Raw genomic sequence first — 22,361 nt, forward strand, 5'->3', positions numbered from 1 at the left:
ATTTATGGCTGGGGGATAAATATATCAGGACGGGGCCCTGGATGAGGGACAAATACTCCTGGATGGGGGATATATCTACTAGGATGTGACCCAGGATAAAGGACATATATACCAGGATGGGGGATATACTGTATATACCAGGATGGGACCTAGGATAAGAGACATATATACCAGGATGGGGGATATAAATACCAGAATGGGGTCAGGAAAGCGAACATATACTGTATACCAGGATAGAGTACATATGTACAGTGAGGAAAATAAGTATTTGATACACTGACAATTTTGCAAGTTTTCCCACTTACGAAGAATGGAGAGGTCTGTAATTATTATTTTAGGTACACTACAACTGTGAGAGATAGAACCTATAAATAAAAAGCAAGAATTCTGGCTCTCACAGACCTGCTAGTTTTTCTTTAAGAAGCCTCCTACACTGAACTCATTATCTGTAGTAATTGCACCTGTTTCAATGCATTACCTGCATAAAAGACACCTGGCCACACACTCAGTCAACCACAATCCAACCTCTTGACCATGGCCAATACCAAAGAGCTGTCCAAGGACACCAGGAACAAAACTGTAGACCTGCACAAAGCTGAAATGGTCTACAGAACAATAGGCAAGCAACTTGGTGAGAAGGCAACAACTGTTGGCACAATTATTAGAAAATGGAAGAAACACAAGATGACTGTCAATCTTCCATGATCTGGGGCTACAAGAAAGGTCTCGCCTTGCAGGGTAATGATGATTTTGAGAAAGGTCAGGAAGATTCCACCCAGAACTACACGGAAGGACCTGGTGAATGACCTGAAGAGAGCTGGGACCACAGTGTCAAACGTTACCGTTAGTAACACACTACGTGGTCATGGATTAAAGTTTTGCAGGGCACGCAAGGTCCTCCTGCTTACGCCAGCACATGTCCAGGCCATTTGAAGTTCGCCAGTGAGCATCTGGATGATCCGGAGGACGCATGGGAGAAGGTTATGTGGCCACATGAGTCCTGGAGTGGCCTAGCCAGTTTCCAGATCTGAACCCAATAAAAAAATCTTTAGAAGGACCTGAAAAGCTAGAAGATCTGTATGGAGGAGTCGTCCAAAATCCCTGCTGCAGTGTGTGCAAACTTGGCCAAGAACTACAAGAAACGTCTGACCTCTGTAATTGCAAACAAAGGTTTCTGTACCAAATATTAAGTTCTGTTTTACTATTGTATCAAATACTTATTTAATGCAATGCAATACAATGTGATTTTCTGGATTTTACTTTTAGATTCTGTCTCTCTCAGTTGAATTGTATCTACGATAAAAATTACAGCCCTCTCCATTCTTAGTAGGTGGGAAAACCTGCAAAATCAGCAGTGAATCAAATACTCATTTTCCCTACTGTATATACTGTATACCGGGATAGGGCCAGCATGAGTGACATATATACCAGGATGGAGGACATTTATATATACCAAGATGGGGTGGGTAGTCCAAATCTGGCACTGGGGCCCATCGGACTCTAGTTAAGCCACTGGCTACCACCCTGTGCCATGTTACAGGTATCCTCTTGACTCAATGATAAGGTTGCAGAATAGAACCAGATCCTGTGTTTTTCCGTCAAAACAAAGCAACATGGTCATTTTAGTAGAAAAAGCTAAGTTCTTCGGGAAAAAAATATCTATTGTGTGTGATGCATGTAAAAATTAAATATTTAATGGGGTTCTTCCGTCTCAGACATTTATGGTATATGCACTGAATATCTCTGAGACATCTTCAAGACCTGCTACCTATTAAACAGGGACTGTCTTGTGCGGCTGTAAATGAAGAGTTCAGAAAATAGCACAAAATAGTTGAGTGCACCTTTTTAAAATATTTTTAAAAACATTTTTTTTTACTTTTTGCATGTTTCAGTAGTCTCTGGGAGACTAGAGGCTGCAATACTTTAATTGCCTCTGCTACACACAGGAGATGATCAGATCGCCTGTGTGCAGCAGAAATGTTCACTTGCCGGTGGTCGGCGCTCATAGCAATCTGGCAATGACAACCATAGAGGTCTGAGTGGAGACCTCTGGTTGCCATGTGGACCAATTGGTGACCCGTGATCATGTGATGGGGTCACCTATGGGCGGGATTTACGACACGCTTCTGGGAAGAGCGGGTTAAATGCTGCTGTCAGAAATTGACAGTTGCATTTAACTGGTTAACAGCTGTGGGTGGATCGCGATTCCACCTGCGGCTGTTGTGGGCACATGTCAGCTTTATATATTAGCTGACATGTGCCCAGAAAGGGCTGGGCTCCGGCACTGAGGGGGGAGTTCGACATTGGCATACTACTACGCCCGATGTCGGAAAGGGGTTAAAGGGAGTCTCTCAGAAGGTTTTTGCTATGTAATCCGAGGACAGCATGAGGTAGGGGTTTAAACAGATTTCAATGATGTGTCACATGTCAGGCTGTGTGATGTAGTTTATTTACACTGAAAGTTTTATCACCTGTTGATTATCATTGCCTGGACTACAGCAGCCCATGCATGCTAGTCTGACTTCACCCCCTCCTATTATAAGAAGCTCACTGTCTATAGACTATTTCTTAGCTCTGCTATATTGCTAAATATAAGAACTCTGATTGTGTCAGAACAGCTGCACCTAGTAAACTAAATGATACATCATTGGATTCAGGGTCTCTTTGTTGGCTGCTCTCAGATGAGGTAGCAAAAACCTTTTGTCAAATTACCTTTAAGGGGGCTATACAGCAATATAAAATGTTGTAAGTGAACTTATGAAAGTCCATTTAGACACACTGTTGTCAGATTTTTCTCTGCATCCTCATCAATGCTTCCCTGGGCCATTTCCAAGGTTTACCGTACTGTTATGTTATCACTGTGTTCCTTACAACTTTCATCAATAGCATTCTGGTAACTTACGTGGCAATGTCAGCATGGGTCTGTAAAAGTTCTTCATGTAGATCATTCTTTTCATTTTTAAGTTCCTTAGAAAGAAAGAAAAGAGAAATAAAGGAACATCGGTTTGTAGAAAAATGTACAAACATCTCCATAAATTCATCTCACATAATTTTCACTTTATGTTTGATCCAAATCAATTTCGAAAGGACCTAAAAAAGAGGGTTTGGCTTTGAAGAATCTAAAAATTACCCAGATTTATTATCTTTCTGTGGAAATGTTTAGACCAAAGGTAGACGTTAACAATTGTTGGCTCAGCTGTCAAGTGGCTCATGTTTCTCTTTGTGGCATGTACATAAAATGGTTTACCTACTGGTGCAACTGCGTGTGGCCTGGGTTCTAGCTATAGTGACAGTTCGGCCGTGGCTGTGGCCAAAGCCTTGCTCACGCTTGGTTGCTAAAGGCCGCATGATCTTGATGTCTTAACCTGCAGCCTTTGGCCAGCTGCGGGAAAGTGAGTATTGGCCACAGCCAGACTATGGTCATCCGAGAGAATCAGGCCAATTATACAAACTAAACTCTGATGAATGAATGAAACGCTGGTCAGAGTTTGTCCCAAATGTCAATATAGTGTGATCTTAGTCAAACAGAGCACACTGTCACGAGAAGATGGAGAACAAAATGCCTCCATTTCTCCGATTTGTGAGTGCGGAATATTTTCCAGGCTCGGTGAGGTTTCTGGCCATAGAGACTAAAGAGGAAATATGTAGAGCTAATACAAGAGAATTGTTAAGGTACATGGAAACACAATACAACAAATTAATTTCAATAGGAACTACTGTATGTGGTTCTCTATTTTTCATGTCATGGTGCTCTATGGAAACCTAACACTTGTACTGCGGATGACAACTGTACACCTGTCCCCATCTACCATGTCATCGACTTATCAAAGATAGACCCTTCTAACAAAAGAAGAATCGTCTGAAGCAGAAAACCTCTTTAGTTCTGAATAAAACAAAGATTATGATAATAGAAGACTTAGGTGGCTTTGAGAATACTAATGAAGCGCGAATAAGAAGATACTTGACTATTTGGCTTAGTGATTAACCAGAAAAGTGACACAGACTGACACTTGGTCGAGTAAAGATGAAAAAATAGAAAAGATCTTCAGAAGTAATGATGTAAAGAAACAAAAAAGAATCCAGCAATGCCAATTGTGATCCATGTTTTTAAGGCACATGAAGGCTAAACTAGATAAAACGTATGAGAAGAGTATCCATGCCTTTTAACTTTGACTTTTAAGAACACCATGGTCAGCATCGAAAATGAACTAGAAGAGTCTTTGCAAAACTCATCCTCCTACTGCGAATGGCACAAGGTGACAGAATATAGCTATGTTAGTAGACGGTCCAGTTAAATAGAAAAGATCTATTACAGAAATATTTCAGGAAAGAAGATGAAAAAAGGTGTAGGACAAAAGGGCAAACGTAAAAATCTGAGCAACTAAGACGATGTCCCAAATGAAATGTGTTAGAACATCCCCAACACGGCAGGTCTTGTGAACGCTTCCTGTTGTACAGTGATTAATTCCTACCAAAACTGGTCCAAGGTGGGACAAGTCCGGGACAGTAACAGGTTCTAGACCCTTGAAGAATCTTTGATATGTCTCCAATCCATGGAGGCACAACTAAACAACCACAGGACACTCCCAGGGGTCTTGTGGATTACATGACTCAATGGGTAAGAGCTTTTTTGGTGATATAAAGTTTTTATATAAACTTATAGGCTTATAAAATTCTAGTGCTTTGGATTGTATTTATTTGTAGAATATTGTACTCTACTATAATGGGTCCTGAACCGAACATTGCCTGTCGTAGATGAATGACACTTGTTGTATCTCTTGACGGCATTCATATATAGCAGTAGTGCAGTGTTCTGGAACCAAGGATCATGGTTCTGCAATAGTGAGGGTTCCAATGGTCAGCCCCTCACCAATTGTACTTACCGTATATTATTTAGTTTAGGTTTTCAGCCTGTTCTACCCAGTACCGGCGCAGAGCAGTCTCTCACTATTCCTGCTGGCAATTCAACTACTCCACGTCAACAAATCAGCTCTTCTTTCAGGCTGCTCAGTTGATGGGATGTGCCTGCTAATGTCATGGTGATTGACAGCTGGCTCCCCGCAGTTAGACAGCGGAGAGCCGGATAAAATCAGTATAATGTTGGCAATCATGCTGTGAGAAGGCTTGAGGAACTCCAAAGGTGGACACCCTGGACCGCAACAGCGAACCTTCCTAGGGCGAGTAGACCCGGCTGACAATCCTCTATACAGGGGGTGTAAGGGGCAGGCCCAAGAGAGACTACTGCCGTGGCAGCTAGTACCTAGAGGAGAGGTACAGGAGTGAAAGTAACACGGCTGGAGCACAGGAATATGGACAGGTCAGAGATGCAGGTAGACTCGGAAAGAACACAGGGTAGACGGGAAGAACAGAGACGAAGGTATTAATGGAGGGGACGGCAGGGATACAAAACACACAGGATAGAGACACAGACTGACTGGTATGATGAAGACACGGCATCACGGACAATCAGGAGACACTGGGAGACTTGCACTATAAAGAAACGAAGGAGAGAGGGCAGGTGAGGAAATAGGCAAGGGAGCAAACAAAGGACTACAGGCTAAAAGGGCAGACTGGAGGACGAGATGTCAGAAGGACGTGGAGCCAGAATCAAATGCGAAACACAAATGACAATCAGGCACCACCAGGTGGAAGAGGTGGCCTGATAAGGAGAGCGGCGGCATACCTTCCGGGTCAGAGTCCTCCAGGGGCACAGAGTGGAGAAGAAGGAGCGGCCAACTGACTTCTTACACTTATAGTGAAAAAATGTAATAGTTCAGGATAACCCCTTTAATCACAGACTTTCCAAATTGAGAAGATAGCCTGTGATTTAAAAATTCTAAAAGAATGGTTGTTCAATCTTTTACTGAGAATTTGAGTTGTTCTGCCAATATATTGTAGCTCACACCCACACTCTATCAAATAGACAACGAACGTGGAACAATTAAGAAACAAATTAATCTGTAAGCATTCTTGGTGCTATATATGATGTATGATACAGGAAAGAAATATATCTTGGTGTCATGTTAGCCAGTGGATAGAAAAATATTTAGAATTGAGAGTCCTCAGTGGTTGATACCTTTTAATGGCTAACTGAAAAGATGGTAACAAATTGCAAGCTTTCGAGACTACACAGGTCTCTTCATCAGGCAAAGACTAAAACAAATTCTGAAGAATCACATATTTATGCACAAGATGGCATAGAAAAAAGAAAAAAAATGCCATGTTATGCATAAATATGTGATTCTTCAGAATTTGTTTTAGTCTTTGCCTGATGAAGAGACCTGTGTAATCTCAAAAGCTTGTAATTCGTTACCATCTTTTCAGTTAGCCATTAAAAGGTATCAACCACTGAGGACTCTCAATTCTAAATATTTTTATATATGATGTAAACGTTCTTTTTATTGTTAGCTACTGTTAGCTATTTTTTCACTACAAAGGCAGGCTCCTACTTGGGTAAAAGGTTAAAAGAAAAAATGTAAAGTACAGACAAAAAAAAAACAAAAAAAGAGCATCCCCTATCTATAATTTGTTCAGCATATGAACGAAATCGGACTTCGTAATAGAGAAAAAGGATACAAAGTAAATAAAGACAGATAATAACTATTTTCTTAATAAACGTTAGGATACCTTGAAATCGGATTGTATATTAAAAAACTATAATTCCATCAAGACCAATAATAAACATTAGAAAAGCACAAACTTTAGAAAATTGTGTAGAACCTATTGAGAAGCTATATCTCATTAAAATGCATATGTAATAAACATAATGAACAATAACCATAAATGAGCCTGAGAAATGTGAAACCTCTTGTAAAGAAAGAGCAAAACTGTAGAAAGAAAGAATATTTATTGATAGGTGTTTTGTCTCCCAATTTACGATTCCAGAAATGGCTTTTGTAAATAACAAAAAGCCAATGTTTTTCATCCAAGGCATTGGAGGACAGAGGACTTTAGGAGGATCCAGAGAAGTCCTTAGGAATGAGACAACAATAGAGAAATAGTGTATGCATGCTATAAAATTTGATGCAACAGAACATGACGGCTTTGCACACCTGTAAGGCACAGGTTTTCTATGATGCTCCTTCTGCCAGGATGGGAAGATGCCCATCTTTGCCCTCCAATTGGTTAGCCTCGTTTATGGTTGATCAGCACCAACAGTCCACTCTGACTTTAAATTCTGGTGGACCCATTCCTGGGACCATCTGGAAGAATAAACGAAGGAAATCCGCCCAAGCGAAAGAGGTGGTTTGGGAGAGGTAGATGTGCAATGTTCAGACTGTATCCAAATTATGAGGGATAGAATAGAGAAGGCCAAAAGGAGGGCAGAATGATATCCTCATTGAGATGGAATGTCAATACAACCTTGGGCAAAATAGATGGGATCGTGTCATGGAGAACTACCTTCTACTGGTGAAAACCATGAAAGGGGAGTAATGGAAGTAATGACCACCAAAAGGAAACTTTCTAGTAAAGCAGGCGTAAAGAGATACAGCGAAGGAGCTCGAAAGGAGTTGACTGCAGTACTTCAAGGACCAAACTGATGTCTCATGGTGGTGTGGGGTGATAATAAAGATGAGCTACATGAGGCAATCCTTGTAAGGTGCACGCAGCTGATTTAGAGGCCAAATGATGATAGAACCAAATAGAGGGATCAGTCCGTTGAGGGATCTGTCCTTTGAGGTATCTCAGATATAAGCCTGAAGCTCTGCCATGCTGAAAAAAAGATGAAAGAGTGGAAGAAAGTGAGTTTGTGGTGATTAATTGTCCAACAAAAGTGGGTCAACATGTCCAGAGTGATGTGATTTGTCTTTAATATTGTCCAAGTACAGGATAGAAACTACACACATTTCATTTAGCTTTACAGAAGAAGACTAAGTGAAAATGTTATTAACTTGACGTCCGTTGGAGCAACTCATCTTGTCACAGGTAAACAGTGCAGAACATGTGAAATCGCCTGGGCTGTCGATGGGCAACACTAGACAGACAATATGTGTGTTTATGCAGAAATGATGATAACTTGAAAATAGTGATGAGCGAATATGCTCGTTATTCAGGTTTTCCGAGCATGCTCGGGTGCTCTCCGAGTATTTTGGGCGTGCTCGGAGATTATGTTTGAGTCCCCGCAGCTGCATGATTTGCAGCTGCTAGACAGCCTGAATACATGTGGGGATTCCCTAGCAAATAGGCAATCCCTGCATGTGTTCAGGTTGTCTAACAGCCGCAAATCATGCAGCTGAGAAGAGAAAAACGTCATCTACGAACACGCCCAAAATACTCAGAGAACACCCGAGCATGCTCGGAAAACTCAAGTAACGAGCATATTCGCTCATCACTACTTGAAACCATTGTAACTAAACAGACAGACGTAAATATTTGCAAAAAATGAGCTGACCTACCTGTAACAATGTTTTTTGTTCTTCCACTAGTCCCATTAGTTCTTCTAATTGGATAATTTTCTAGAAATATTTACATAGTTGAAATTAATAGTTTTCACATGCATATTTTGTAATCCTGAGCCGTGGCTACGCTGTCCGTCACCTCGGGCAAGGGTCAATATGCTGCCCCCACGCTGTATCTAAATATCTTGAACCAGGCAAAGTGACTCATTATCACCCACCCTGAAACCCAGCACCTGGGGCAAATGCCCTTATTTCCCCCTGCCCCACCTAGGCCCCTGAGTTAAAGGGGTATTCCCATCTCCAAGATCCTATCCCAATATGTAGTAGGTGGAATAATAATAATATTAGCAAATACCTCCAGTTAGAAATATAGTATAGTTTTTCTAATTTGCTATGTCTCTTTTCTCATGTGCAGGCATTTCAGTAGCTTAGGTATTGTCACGAGGGTGTAACATGCCCCTGGAAGACCTGGAGTTAGACGGTCACGTTGAGTAATGAACTGGAGGTCTTCTATAGAGATGGTGTGATTTTAAATGGCTTTAGTTTCCTCTGGTGCTGAAGAGGTTAAAAACCCTTCTGTGCTGGTCAGAAACATGCAGCTCCATTTACGCTGCTTCTGATCTGGTCATTACCTCTTCCTATAAAAATTGGCCAGACCTTTTTGTCCCTGTCGGTGAAATATTTGTCTTCCTGTGCGGTGTGCTAAAGCTAAGTGATTGAAGTAGAGCTGTTGTAGTACTTTTCTGTGTTTTGCTGTAGTACGTGTGTGTTTATTTCCTGGTCCCTGTTCCCATTTAGTTTATTCCTCCCTGTCCCTATGCTCCTCCCTATTGTTGGTTAGTGCTTTTCTATGATAGAGGTTTTCTGTTATCCCTGTTTTCTCTTTGTGTCTTATTTACCTTACATTTCTGGGGTTGGGGAGGGGACAGATCAGGGTTTAACAGGAGCATAGTAAAGTCAGAGTCTCAGGCTTCTCTACCTTCAAGTGTACCCCAGGACAGGGATAGTTACAGTTCCAATTCCAGAGACAGTTTGAGGCTCCCTTTCTTTACCAAAGACCGTCACAGTGTGACAGGCATCTATGGTTATGACCATAACCAACTGGCAAACTAACTGTCACTACATCAGTGGTCGTAACTTGTATACATAAGGTCCTGCAATAAAAAATGGGAGAACAAAGAAGGACCACTGATCCAATGTATAAAAATATATAAACAGCACGTTTTATTAATAAGTATAATACATATAACAAATACAAAAAAATATGGATACTTGACAGATGGGATAGTACATAGACCAATATGTGCACGGAACACCGATGCCACAATGTAAGTAGAAGGAGGACAGCAGTATATAATACTAACAATGATGACTCCCTATAGAGCATGGGAGATATACCTATATCATGATAGAATATCCAAAAAACATCCACCCACAGCTCAAAATAATACACCTAACCTGTTATCCACCGAATACATAATACCGAAAAAGCGGCCAGCCCCAATACAGGAAATAACCCCAGTAAATGTCACTATCATAGAACCATACCTGTAGACATGGTGGCAAAGGTGCGCGTGGTTCTATTATAGTGACATTTACTGGGGTTATTTCCTGTATTGGGGCTGGCCGCTTTTTCGGTTTATTGAGTGTTATATGAGTATTATATAGTAACAGCCATATATGCAGCCCGCTATACCTTTGGTATTATGTATTCGGTGGATAGCAGGTTAGGTGTATTATTTTGAGCTGTGGGTGGATGTTTTTTGGATATTCTATTATGATATAGGTATATCTCCCATGCTCTATAGGGAGTCATCATTGTTAGTATTATATACTGCTGTCCTCCTTCTACTTACGGTACATTGTGGCATCGGTGTTCCGTGCACATATTGGTCTATGTACTATCCCATCTGTCAAGTATCCATATTTTTTTGTATTTGTTATATGTATTATACTTATTAATAAAACGTGCTGTTTATATATTTTTATACATTGGATCAGTGGTCCTTCTTTGTTCTCCCATTTTTTGTTGTCTATACATAGTTGAAGGGATCCCTAATATATAATGAGAAATCTATTGGTGTAATAAGGTCCTGCAATGCCTGCACATGAGGAAAGACATAGTGAATCAGAAAAACTATACTGCATTTGTAATTTAAGATATTTGCAAATTTTACAATTATATACAAAGCCCACTGGCGCTTTGACAAACTCCTGAGTTTCTAGCTGCTAAGTTTGGGTGACAGTAACCACCTGCTGTCAGATAAAGTAGAAAAAATACAAAGGTATATTCTAAACAGCGCTGAGAAATGGGGGAAAAAGAAAAAAAGTGAGAAGATATGTCCTCCTGTAGGGATTTGCGGTGAGTATACAACCCCTGGCAAAAATTATGGAATCATCGGCCTTGGAGGATGCTCATTCAGTTGTTTAATTTTGTTGAAAAAAAGCCGATCACAGACATGGTACAAAACTAAAGTTATTTCAAAAGGCAACTTTCTGGCTTTAAGAAAAAGTAAAAGAAATTAAGAACAAAAAATGTAGTAGTCCGTAATGGTTACTTTTTTTAACCAAGCATAGGGAAAAAAATACGGAATCACTCAATTTTGAGGAAAAAAATCATGGAAATACCCTGTAAATTTTCATACCCAAAAATAACACCTGCATCAAATTAGTCTGCAGCTAAAAAGGAGCGATCGCACCTTGGAGAGCTGTTGCACCAAGTGGACTGACATGAATCATGGCTCCAACAGGAGAGATGTCAATTGAAACAAAGGAGAGGATTATCAAACTCTTAAAAGAGGGTAAATCATCACGCAATGTTGCAAACGATATTGGTTGTTCACAGTCAGCTGAGTCTAAAATCTGGACCAAATACAAACAACATGGGAAGGTTGTTAAAGGCAAACATACTGGTAGACCAAGGAAGACATCAAAGCGTCAAGACTGGAAACTTAAAGCAATATGTCTCCAAAACAGAAAATGCACAACAAAACAAATGAGGAACGAATGGGTGGAAACTGGAGTCAACGTCTGTGACCGAACTGTAAGAAACCGCCTAAAGGAAATGGGATTTACATACAGAAAAGCTAAACAAAAGCCATCATTAACACCTAAACAGAAAAAAAACAAGGTTATAGTGGGCTAAGGAAAAGCAATCGTGGACTGTGGATGACTGGATGAAAGTCATATTCAGCGATGAATCGCGAATCTGCATTGGGCAAGGTGATGATGCTGGAACTTTTGTTTGGTGTCGTTCCAAAGAGCTTTATAAAGATGACTGCCTGACGAGAACATGCAAATTTCCACAGTCATCGATGATATGGGGCTGCATATCAGGTAAAGGCACTGGGGAGATGGCTGTCATTACATCTTCAATAAATGCACAAGTTTATGTTGATATTTTGGACACTTTTCTTATCCCATCAATTGAAAGGATGTTTGGGGATGATGACATCATTTTTCAAGATGACAATGCATCCTGACTTTGAGCAAAAATTGTGAAAACATTCCTTGTAAAAATACACATAAGGTCAATGTCATGGCCTCCAAATAGTCCAGATCCCTATCCAATTGAAAATCTTTGGTGGAAGTTGAAGAAAATGGTCCATGACAAGAATCCAACCTGCAAAGCTGATCTGGCAACAGCAACCAGAGAAAGTTGGAGCCAGATTGATGAAGAGTCCTGTGTGACACTCATTAAGTCCAGGCCTCAGAGACTGCAAGCTGTTAGAAAGCCAGAGGTGGGGCAACAAAATACTAGTGATGTGTTGGAGGTTTTTTTTGTTTGTTTGTTTTTCATGATTCCATAATTTTTTCCTCAGAATTCAGTGATTCCATATTTTTTTCCCTATGCTTGGTTAAAAAAAGTAACCATTACTACCACATTTTTTGTTCTTGATTTCTTTTAGTGTTTCTTAAAGCCAGAGAGTTGCCATTTGAAATGACTTTAGTTTTGTGCCATGTCTGTGATCTGCTTTTTTTCTACAAAATTAAACAACTGAATGAACATCCTCCAAGGCCGTTGATTCCATCATTTTTGCCAGGGGTTGTACAAGAATACTCCCGCTGAGTTTAAAACCCTGCTTACTGTATCTTCTCCCTCCCTCCATGTCTGAGCTCTGTTTGGAATGTACCTTTGTCTTTATAATTATTACATCTATTTCATATTGGGATAGGATCTTGGAGATGACAATACCCCTTTAATTTATACACAGTACAAAGCCTAGCACCTAACAATGGCATTTTCTTTTTCTTCAATAATAAGAATACAGGTTGTTAAATCTTATGTTAACTCGAACATATTGTGAAAAGAATCATTATATCTGGTGGATTGTGAAGTGCAGAGCAAATCTTCTGAGGCTCCAGTGACATCTACTGGTTATATTCTATGTATCTTGAGATTTCCTTACATACAGGAGTTCAGTATTTGGTCAGTATTTTACATCAGTATTTGTAAGCCAAAACCAGGAGTGGGACAATCAGAGGTAAAGTATAATAAACATATGCACCACTTCTGTATTTATCACCCACTCCTGGTTTTGGCTTACAAATATTGAGGTAAAGTACTGACCAAATATTGAGGTAAACTACTGACCGAATACTGACTGTGTGATTGTGGCGTTATAGAGTGCCTACCTCCTGCCTATCACTACAATCCTTATTACCTAGCCCCAGACCAATCGGTTTTCTAAATGATACTGTTTATAAAAACTAACTAGCTTTTTCCAGCCAGCTAACGCTCGACACGCTCGTTGCTATCTAATTGGTTGGTTGATTAAAGTAAAGTAAATAATGACAACATTCAATAGCGCTTACGCAGGTGGTAAATTAACTTAAAATGAAGTTAATAACAGTGTGGAGATGGAGCCTCGTGTGGTAATGTGTGGGGACGGAGCCTCGTGTGGTAATGTGTTGGGACGGAGCCTCGTGTGGTAATGTGTGGGGACGGAGCCTCGTGTGGTAATGTGTGGGGACGGAGCCTCGTGTGGTAATGTGTTGGGACGGAGCCTCGTGTGGTAATGTGTGGGGACGGAGCCTCGTGTGGTAATGTGTTGGGACGGAGCCTCGTGTGGTAATGTGTGGGGACGGAGCCTCGTGTGGTAATGTGTGGGGACGGAGCTTCGTGTGGTAATGTGTGGGGATGGAGCCTCGTGTGGTAATGTGTGGGGACGGAGCCTCGTGTGGTAATGTGTGGGGACGGAGCCTCGTGTGGTAATGTGTGGGGACGGAGCCTCGTGTAGTAATGTGTGGGGACGGAGTCTCGTGTAGTAATGTGTGGGGACGGAGCCTCGTGTGGTAATGTGTTGGGACAGAGCTTCGTGTGGTAATGTGTGGGGACGGAGCCTCGTGTGGTAATGTGTGGGGACGGAGCCTCGTGTGGTAATGTGTGGGGACGGAGCCTCGTGTAGTAATGTGTGGGGACGGAGTCTCGTGTAGTAATGTGTGGGGACGGAGCCTCGTGTGGTAATGTGTTGGGACAGAGCCTCGTGTGGTAATGTGTGGGGACGGAGCCTCGTGTGGTAATGTGTTGGGATGGAGCCTCGTGTGGTAATGTGTGGGGACGGAGCCTCGTGTGGTAATGTGTGGGGACGGAGCTTCGTGTGGTAATGTGTGGGGACGGAGCCTCGTGTGGTAATGTGTGGGGACGGAGCCTCGTGTGGTAATGTGTGGGGACGGAGCCTCGTGTGGTAATGTGTTGGGACGGAGCCTCGTGTGGTAATGTGTGGGGACGGAGCCTCGTGTGGTAATGTGTGGGGACGGAGCTTCGTGTGGTAATGTGTGGGGATGGAGCCTCGTGTGGTAATGTGTGGGGACGGAGCCTCGTGTGGTAATGTGTGGGGACGGAGCCTCGTGTGGTAATGTGTGGGGACGGAGCCTCGTGTAGTAATGTGTGGGGACGGAGTCTCGTGTGGTAATGTGTGGGGACGGAGCCTCGTGTGGTAATGTGTTGGGACAGAGCTTCGTGTGGTAATGTGTGGGGACGGAGCCTCGTGTGGTAATGTGTGGGGACGGAGCCTCGTGTGGTAATGTGTGGGGACGGAGCCTCGTGTAGTAATGTGTGGGGACGGAGCCTCGTGTGGTAATGTGTGGGGACGGAGCCTCGTGTGGTAATGTGTGGGGACGGAGCTTCGTGTGGTAATGTGTGGGGACGGAGCCTCAAGTGGTAATGTGTGTGGATGGAGCCTTGTGTGGTAATGAGTGGGGACGGAGCCTCATGTGGTAATGTGGGGGGGGGGCGGAATTATGTGTGGTAATGTGGTGGGGGGCAGGATTATGTGTGGTAATGTGGTGGGGGGCGGGATTACCTGTGGTAATGTCGTGGGGGGCAGGATTATGTGTGGTGATGTGATGGGGGCGAGATTATGTGTGGTGATGTGGTGGGGAAACGGGATTATGTGGTAATGGGGTGGCTGCGGGATTATGTGTGGTGATGTAGTGGGGCGGGATTATGTGTGGTGATGTGTTGGTGGGCGGTATTATATGTGGTGATGTGGGGGGCGGGATTATGTGTGGTGATGTGGTGGGGGGCGGGATTATGTGTGGTGATGTGGTGGGGGGGCGGGATTATGTGTGGTGATGTGGGGGGCAGGATTATGTGTGGTGATGTGTTGGGGGCGAGATTATGTGTGGTGATGTGGTGGGGAAATGGGATTATGTGGTAATGGGGTGGGGGGCGGGATTATGTGTGGTGATGTGGTGGGGCGGGATTATGTGTGGTGATGTGTTGGGGAGCGGTATTATATGTGGTGATGTGGTGGGGGGCGGGATTATGTGTGGTGATGTGGTGGGGGGTGGGATTATGTGTGGTGATGTGGGGGGCGGGATTATTTGTGGTGATGTGTTGGGGGACGAGATTATGTGTGGTGATGTGGTGGGGGGATTATGTGTGTTAATGGGGTGGGGGCGGGATTATGTGTGGTGATGTGTTGGGGGCGGGATTATGTGTGGTGATGTGTTGGGGGAGGAATTATGTGTGGTGATGTGGTGGGGGACGAGATTATGTGTGGTGATGTGGTGGGGGATTATGTGTGGTAATGTGGGTGGGGCGGGATTATGTGTGGTAATGTGGTGGGGGGGCGGGATTATGTGTGGTAATGTGGGGGGCGGGATAATGTGTGATGATGTGGTGGGGGGATTATGTGTGGTGATGTGGTGTGGGGGCTGGATTATGTGTGGTAATGTGGTGGGTGGGCGAAATTATATGTGGTAATGGGGGGCAGGATTATGTGTGGTGTTGGGGGGCAGAATTATGTGTGGTGATGTGGTGGGGGCAGGATTATATGTGGTGGGGCGGAATTATGTGTGGTTATGTGGTGGGGGGCGGGATTGTGTGTGGTAATGGGGCGGGATTATGTGTGGTGATGTGGTGGGGCAGGATTGTGTGTGGTAATGTGGTGGGGGCGGAATTGTGTGTGGTCATGTGGTGGGGGGGCAGGATTGTGTGTGATAATGTGGTGGGGGGCGGGATTGTGTGTGGTAATGTGGTGGGGGGCGGGATTGTGTGTGGTAATGTGGTGGGGGGGCGGGATTGTGTGTGGTAATGTGGTGGGGTGGCGGTATTGTGTGTGGTAATGTGGTGGGGGGCGGGATTGTGTGTGGTAATGTGGTGGGGGGCCGGATTGTGTGTGGTAATGTGGTGGGGGGCGGGATTGTGTGTGGTAATGTGGTGGGGGCGGGATTGTGTGTGGTAATGTGGTGGGGGGCGGGATTGTGTGTGGTAATGTGGTGGGGGGCGGGATTGTGTGTGGTAATGTGGTGGGGGTGGGATTGTGTGTGGTAATGTGGGGGGCGGGATTGTGTGTGGTAATGGGCTGGGAGGCGGAGCTACTGCGCAGGGGGTGAGATTAGCGACTAATCACGATGCCTCTTATATATATAGATAAAACTGACAGTTATCAGGCTCTTTACTACCCCTACTTTCCCTACTTTTGGTTGTCAGATCCCCAGGTCTAATTATTCTGTGAAACGCTCCTGTGTTTCAGATAGTGTATACTTTAAAGACTATAGGTAGAAATTACACTAGTCCAGTGCTGCCCCAGATGGCTTTTCTCAGCACCGCCATAGGTGATTTGACAGGTTTCTTGCTATGTGAGAGACCTGTCAATCACCTGCAGCTGTGCTGGGAGGTGCTGGCTAGAGGCGGGGCTGGACTAGTTTTGTCTCTGGCTTTGGTCCCCGGATCTTTACAAACAATATACCTTTAAAACAAATGACAAATGTCCATCCATTATTGGATAAGGAGCCATGCACAATGACAGAATGGGTGGCATTTGTAACTTTTATTATTTTATAATTTTTCATTGTAAGAGAATTCTGTTGACTGAGGCTCATGCTTAGCATAAGCAAATTTTTACAAGTTTTTTAAGGAAAAGGGGAGGAAATTTTGAAAAACTCTTTAAAAGGCAGACTTAAATCTTTAATCATATATTTAGTTTTATATAACGGGGAATTTGCATACATATTTATGTTTTCATGACATTTTTAAAAAGGGTTTGGCTCCCTTATTTTAATTTACCAACAGAAAAATAAAATGATATAGTGTTCTGGCCTTCAAACAGACCTCTAGATTATATCGGGATGGGAGTCAATATACTAAGAAAGGGCCTAGGATGGGGGACATTACACCAGGAAGGGGTCCAGGATGGGGACATTACATCAGGAAGGGGTCCAGGATGGGGACATTACACCAGGAAGGGGTCCAGGATGCAGATATTACACCAGGAAGGGGTCCAGGATGCGGACATTACATCGGGAAGGGGTCCAGGATAGGGGACAATACACCAAAAAGGGGTCCAGGAAGTCCAAGATGGGGATATTAGACCAGAAAGGGGTCCAGGATGGAAGACATTACACCAGGATGGGGTCCAAGATGGGGGCATTATACCAGGAAGGGGTCCAGGATGGGGGACATTACACCAGGAAGGGGTGCAGGATGGGGACATTACACCAGGAAGGGGTCCTAGATAAAGGACATTACACCAGGAAGGGGTCCTAGATAAAGGACATTACACCAGGAAGTGGTCCAGGATGGAAACATTACACCAGGAAGGGATCCAGGATGGGGGACATTACACCAGGAAGGGGGACATTACACCAGGAAGGGGGACATTACACCAGGAAGGGGTCCAGAATGGGGACATTACACCAGAAAGGGGTGCAGGATGGAGGACATTACACCAGGAAGGGGTCCAGGATGGGGGACATTACACCAGGAAGGTGTCCAGGATGGGGACATTACCCCAGGAAGGGGTCCAGGATGGGGGACATTACACCAGGAAGGTGTCCAGGATGGAGGACATTACACCAGGAAGGGGTCCAAGATGGGGATATTACACCAGAAAGGGGTCCAGGATGGAGGACATTACACCAGGAAGGGGTCCAAGATGGGGATATTACACCAGAAAGGGGTCCAGGATGGAGGACATTACATTAGGAAGGGGTCCACGATGGGGACATAACTTCAGGAAGGGGTCCAGGATAGGGGACATTACACCAGAAGGGTCCAAGATGGAGGACATTACATCAGGAAGGGGTCCAAGATGGGGACATTACACCAGGATGGGGTCCAGAATGGGGGACATTACACCAGGAAGGGGTCCAGGATGGGAGACATTACACCAGGATGTGGTCATTATACCAGCAAGGTGTCCAGGATGGAGGACACTACACCAGAAAGGGGTCCAGGATGGGGGACATTATACCAGGAAGGAGTCCAGGATGGGGGACATTACACCAGGAAGGGGTCCAGGATGGAGGACATTACACAAGGAAGGGGTCCAAGATGGGGGACATTACACCAGGAAGGGGAGATTACACCAGAAAGGGGTCCAGAATGGGGGACATTACACCAGGAAGGGGTCCAGGATGGGAGACATTACACCAGGATGGGGTCATTATACCAGCAAGGTGTCCAGGATGGAGGACACTACACCAGAAAGGGGTCCAGAATGGGGGACACTACACCAGAAAGGGGTCCAGAATGGGGACATTACACCAGGAAGGGGTCCAGGATGGGGACATTACACCAGGAAGGGGTCCAGGATGGGGACATTACACCAGGAAGGGGTCCAGGATGGGGACATTACACCAGGAAGGAGTCCAAGATGGGGGACATTACACCAGGAAGGGGAGATTACACCAGAAAGGGGTCCAGGATGGAGAACATTACACCAGAAAGGGGTCCAGGATGGAGGACATTACACCAGGAAGGAGTCCAGGATGGGGGACATTACACCAGGAAGGGGTGCAGGATGGGGGACATTACACCAGGATGGGGTCATTATACCAGGAAGGTGTCCAGGATGGAGGACACTACACCAGAAAGGGGTCCAGGATGGGGGACATTACACCAGGAAGGGGTCCAGGATGGGGGACATTACACCAGGAAGGGGTCCAGGATGGGGGACATTACACCAGGAAGGAGTCCAGGATGGAGGACATTACACAAGGATGGGGTCCAGAATGGGGACATTACACCAGGAAGGGGTCCAGGATGGGGACATTACATCAGGAAGGGTCCAGGATGGGGGACATTACACCAGGAAGGAGTCAAGGATGGGGACATTACATCAGGAAGGGTCCAGGATGGGGGACATTACACCAGGAAGGGGTCCAGGATGGAGGACATTACACAAGGAAGGGGTCCAGAATGGGGACATTACACCAGGAAGGGGTCCAGGATGGGGACATTACACCAGGAAGGGGTCCAGGATGGGGACATTACACCAGGAAGGGGTCCAAGATGGGGGACATTACACCAGGAAGGAGAGATTACACCAGAAAGGGGTCCAGGATTGTGGACATTACACCAGAAAGGGGTCCAGGATGGAGGACATTACACCAGGAAGGGGTCCAGGATGGGGGACATTACACCAGGAAGGGGTCCAGGATGGGGGACATTACACCAGGATGGGGTCATTATACCAAGAAGGGGTCCAGGATGGAGGACATTACAGCAGAAAGGGGTCCAGGATGGGGACATTATACCAGGAAGGGGTCCAGGATGTGGGACATTACACCAGGATGAGGGTCATTATACCAGGAAGGGAGACATTGTTACAGGAAGGGGCCAGGATGAGGACATTATTCTTAGAAGGGGTTCAGGATGGGGGCATTGTACTAAGAAGGGGCCCATGATAGGAGACAATATTGCTGGAAGTGGATCAGGAAGAGGGACATTATACCAGGAAGGAGCCCATGATGGGGACATCATTACAGAAAGGAAAACAGGATGGGTGTCATTATTAAAGAAATGGGCCCAGGATGGAGGACATTATTATAGGAAGGTGCCAGGATGGGGACATTATTACATGGAGAGTGAACATATATGTCTTTATAGAATATAGGACGCTACAAGAGCCAATATATCTGATCAACATGGAGGTGAGGGCCCAGGTCCAAATTTTGCACTGGAGCCCATCAGACTTTAGATAGGCCACTGATGGTGACCAATATTCCATTTAAACTGCAAAAGAAGGTGACAGATGAAAGGTTGTACAATGGCTTGAGTCTGAAGTTGTTTCACTTTTTACTGTACATTAGATGCATCAGACCAATAATAATTAAAAAAATGGTTCCTAAAGTCCACACACTGTATAAACATGATTCCTGATGAACTCACCTGCGTCAGTATTTCATCTTTCTGTACTAGTAGGTTTTCATATTCGTCTAGTTGTTGCTATTAATAAAATAGACAAAAATAAGATAGTCACAGCATGCAGAGCTTCCATAGATAAACTCCACCATCCACTTCTGCAGTGTACACTCACCAGTAACTTGGCGTTTTCCATTCTGAGACTATCCAGTTTCTCTTTGACCTTCTCATTTTGTGAAAGCAGCTTATCATTCTACAAGTCATATTTGTTTTTATTAAAAAAGCGCACCCCATATTTTACCAAAAAACAATGCTCAGGAGGACTAGTGATGAGCGAACGTGTTCGGATTAGGTATTATCCAACCATGCTCATGTGCCAAGAGTGTGCTCGAAAAATATGTTTGACTCCCCGCGGCTACATGTCTCGTGATATTAGGCAACCACAACACATGCAGGCATTGCCTAGCAAACAGGTGATCCCTGCATGTTGTGGCTGTCTAACTACCACGAGAAACGCAGCTGCAGTGACTCAAGCATATTTTTCGAGCATGCCCAAGATACTCTTGGCACACAAGCATGGTGGGATAGCACCTTATCCGAGCATATTCGCTCATCGCTACTCAGGACTAAAAATGAGTGGATTTGCCAAAATTTGAAATCGACAAATTTGCTTGAATTCGGTCAGGAAATTCAATTTGCATCAAATTTATTCAATACAAATAAAATGTAAGTTATTATATTCTCAGGTCTTTCCAGACCCCAGAGCGTTACAAACATAGCCAAAAAAATGTACACACGACAAGCCCTGTCTTGTTCCACAGTCCCATTCTGATCCAGTCTTCTTCAGTCTGGTCTTCAGTGGCAATTTTAGAGACTCTGGAATTGCTTAGCGCAGTGTTCCCCAACTCCGGTCCTCAAGAGCCACCAACAGGTCATGTTTTCAGGATTTCCTTACTATTGCACAGGTGATTGAATGCTTGCCTGTCCAGGTGATGCAATTATCACCTGTGCAATACTAAGGAAATACTGAAAACATGACGTGTTGGTGGTTCTTGAGGACCGGAGTTGGGGAATACTGGCTTAGACCCTGGGACTAGTCTACGATGGAGGCACCGAAGATGTCATTGTGATTGAACAAGACGACCAGACTAGAGTTGTGTATGATTTAAAAAAAAATTTTCAATCTCTTTCTGCCCCTCTAGAATCCAGCAAAATGCCAGCTAGCTACTTGTCTTTTTGTTGGATTGGCGCAAAGCAAATCCCCAAAAAAATTAAAAGCAAATTGTAACAACCCTGCTGGCATCACTGCATGGCCTCCCATCCCCCACCTGCATTACACTCAAACTCACTTCTCTGGGCCTTGTTGTGACTTCTCTCTGCTGCCAGCTCCATGCTGTGTGCCTCATGTCTGCTGTTTGCTCTGTGCATGCTCTGTCTGTGTGCATAGAGGGGCGGCACCGGCAACTCCTGTGTCTTATTGAGTCTGTGTGCACTTGCTAAGGTGTCCCTGGCCAATTGCCATGAGGCTTCCTGTATTTAAGAGATCCCCACCCATTGGTGGGGGCCTGTGCAACTTATTCCCTCAGTCAGTTCTTAGCTGCTGAGGTGCCAGGCCCTGTCTCTGTTACTCTTGTGTCTGCCACCCAGGGGGGGCGTTGTACCATGGTCTGTGTCCTGTGTAGCGTAGCCACCCAGTGAGGCTTAGTACCCTGGCTTGTGTCCTTGTGTAGCCACCCAGAGGGGTGTTGTACCCTGGCTTGTGTCCATGTCTCTGTGCCTTTGCCTGTTCCTGACTTTGTCTTAGCCTAGTCCTGTTCCTGTGTCTGTTTATATCCCTGCCTTGGTTTCCTTTCTCTGCTGTGCGTACTCTGTGTCCTGCTTTGCTCTGCTTTTGGTTCTGCTCTCTACGACCTTGCTTTGCTCCTTGCTCTGCATTCTGTGACCTTGCTCTGCACTCTGTGGCTTTGCTCTTAGCTCTGCACTCTGTGTCGTGCTCTGCACTCAGCTCTGCCCTCTGACTTTGTTCTGCTCTCAGCTCTACACTCTGTGGCTTTGCTCTCGGCTCTGCACTCTGACCTTGCTCTGCACTCTGTGGCTTTGCTCTACGGCTCTGCTCAGCTCTTGCTTTGCGGCTCCACTCCTTGTGGTTCTACCTGGCTCCGCTCCTTGCGGTTCTACATCTCTTGCTCTTGGCTCCGCCTCCTGCATTTCTGCACGTGGCTCCGCCTTCTGCTCTTGGCTCTGCCTCCTGCATTTCTGCGCGTGGCTCCTGCTCTTGGCTCCGCCTCCTGCATTTCTGCACTTGGCTCCGCCTCCTGCATTTCTGTTCTTGGCTCTAGCTCTTGTGCTTTCGCTCTGCATCCGCTCTT

General features: G+C 44.7%; 1 protein-coding gene across 5 annotated transcripts in view; it reads right to left on the reverse strand.

Annotated features, from left to right (window-relative positions):
* The window catches only part of LOC138652092 (protein KASH5-like), a 43,901-nt gene extending 22,475 nt beyond the window's left edge, over window positions 1-21,426 (reverse strand). For 2 of the 5 annotated variants that reach the window (XM_069742819.1, XM_069742822.1), the window contains exons 1-5: window positions 21,342-21,426; window positions 20,168-20,245; window positions 20,020-20,076; window positions 8,397-8,456; window positions 2,903-2,967 (exon numbers count right to left, since the gene is read on the reverse strand). In XM_069742819.1, coding sequence (XP_069598920.1) covers window positions 2,903-2,967; window positions 8,397-8,456; window positions 20,020-20,076; window positions 20,168-20,245; window positions 21,342-21,398 — 317 coding nt within the window. In that variant the 5' untranslated portion in view covers window positions 21,399-21,426. The remainder of the gene's footprint in view (window positions 1-2,902; window positions 2,968-8,396; window positions 8,457-20,019; window positions 20,077-20,167; window positions 20,246-21,341) is intronic. The other 3 variants (XM_069742821.1, XM_069742820.1, XM_069742824.1) reach the window with 3 other exon arrangements.
* Between the last annotated feature and the right edge of the window lie 935 nt (window positions 21,427-22,361).

This window comes from Ranitomeya imitator, chromosome 10, assembly GCF_032444005.1.
Source record: "Ranitomeya imitator isolate aRanImi1 chromosome 10, aRanImi1.pri, whole genome shotgun sequence".
NCBI lineage: Eukaryota > Metazoa > Chordata > Amphibia > Anura > Dendrobatidae > Ranitomeya > Ranitomeya imitator.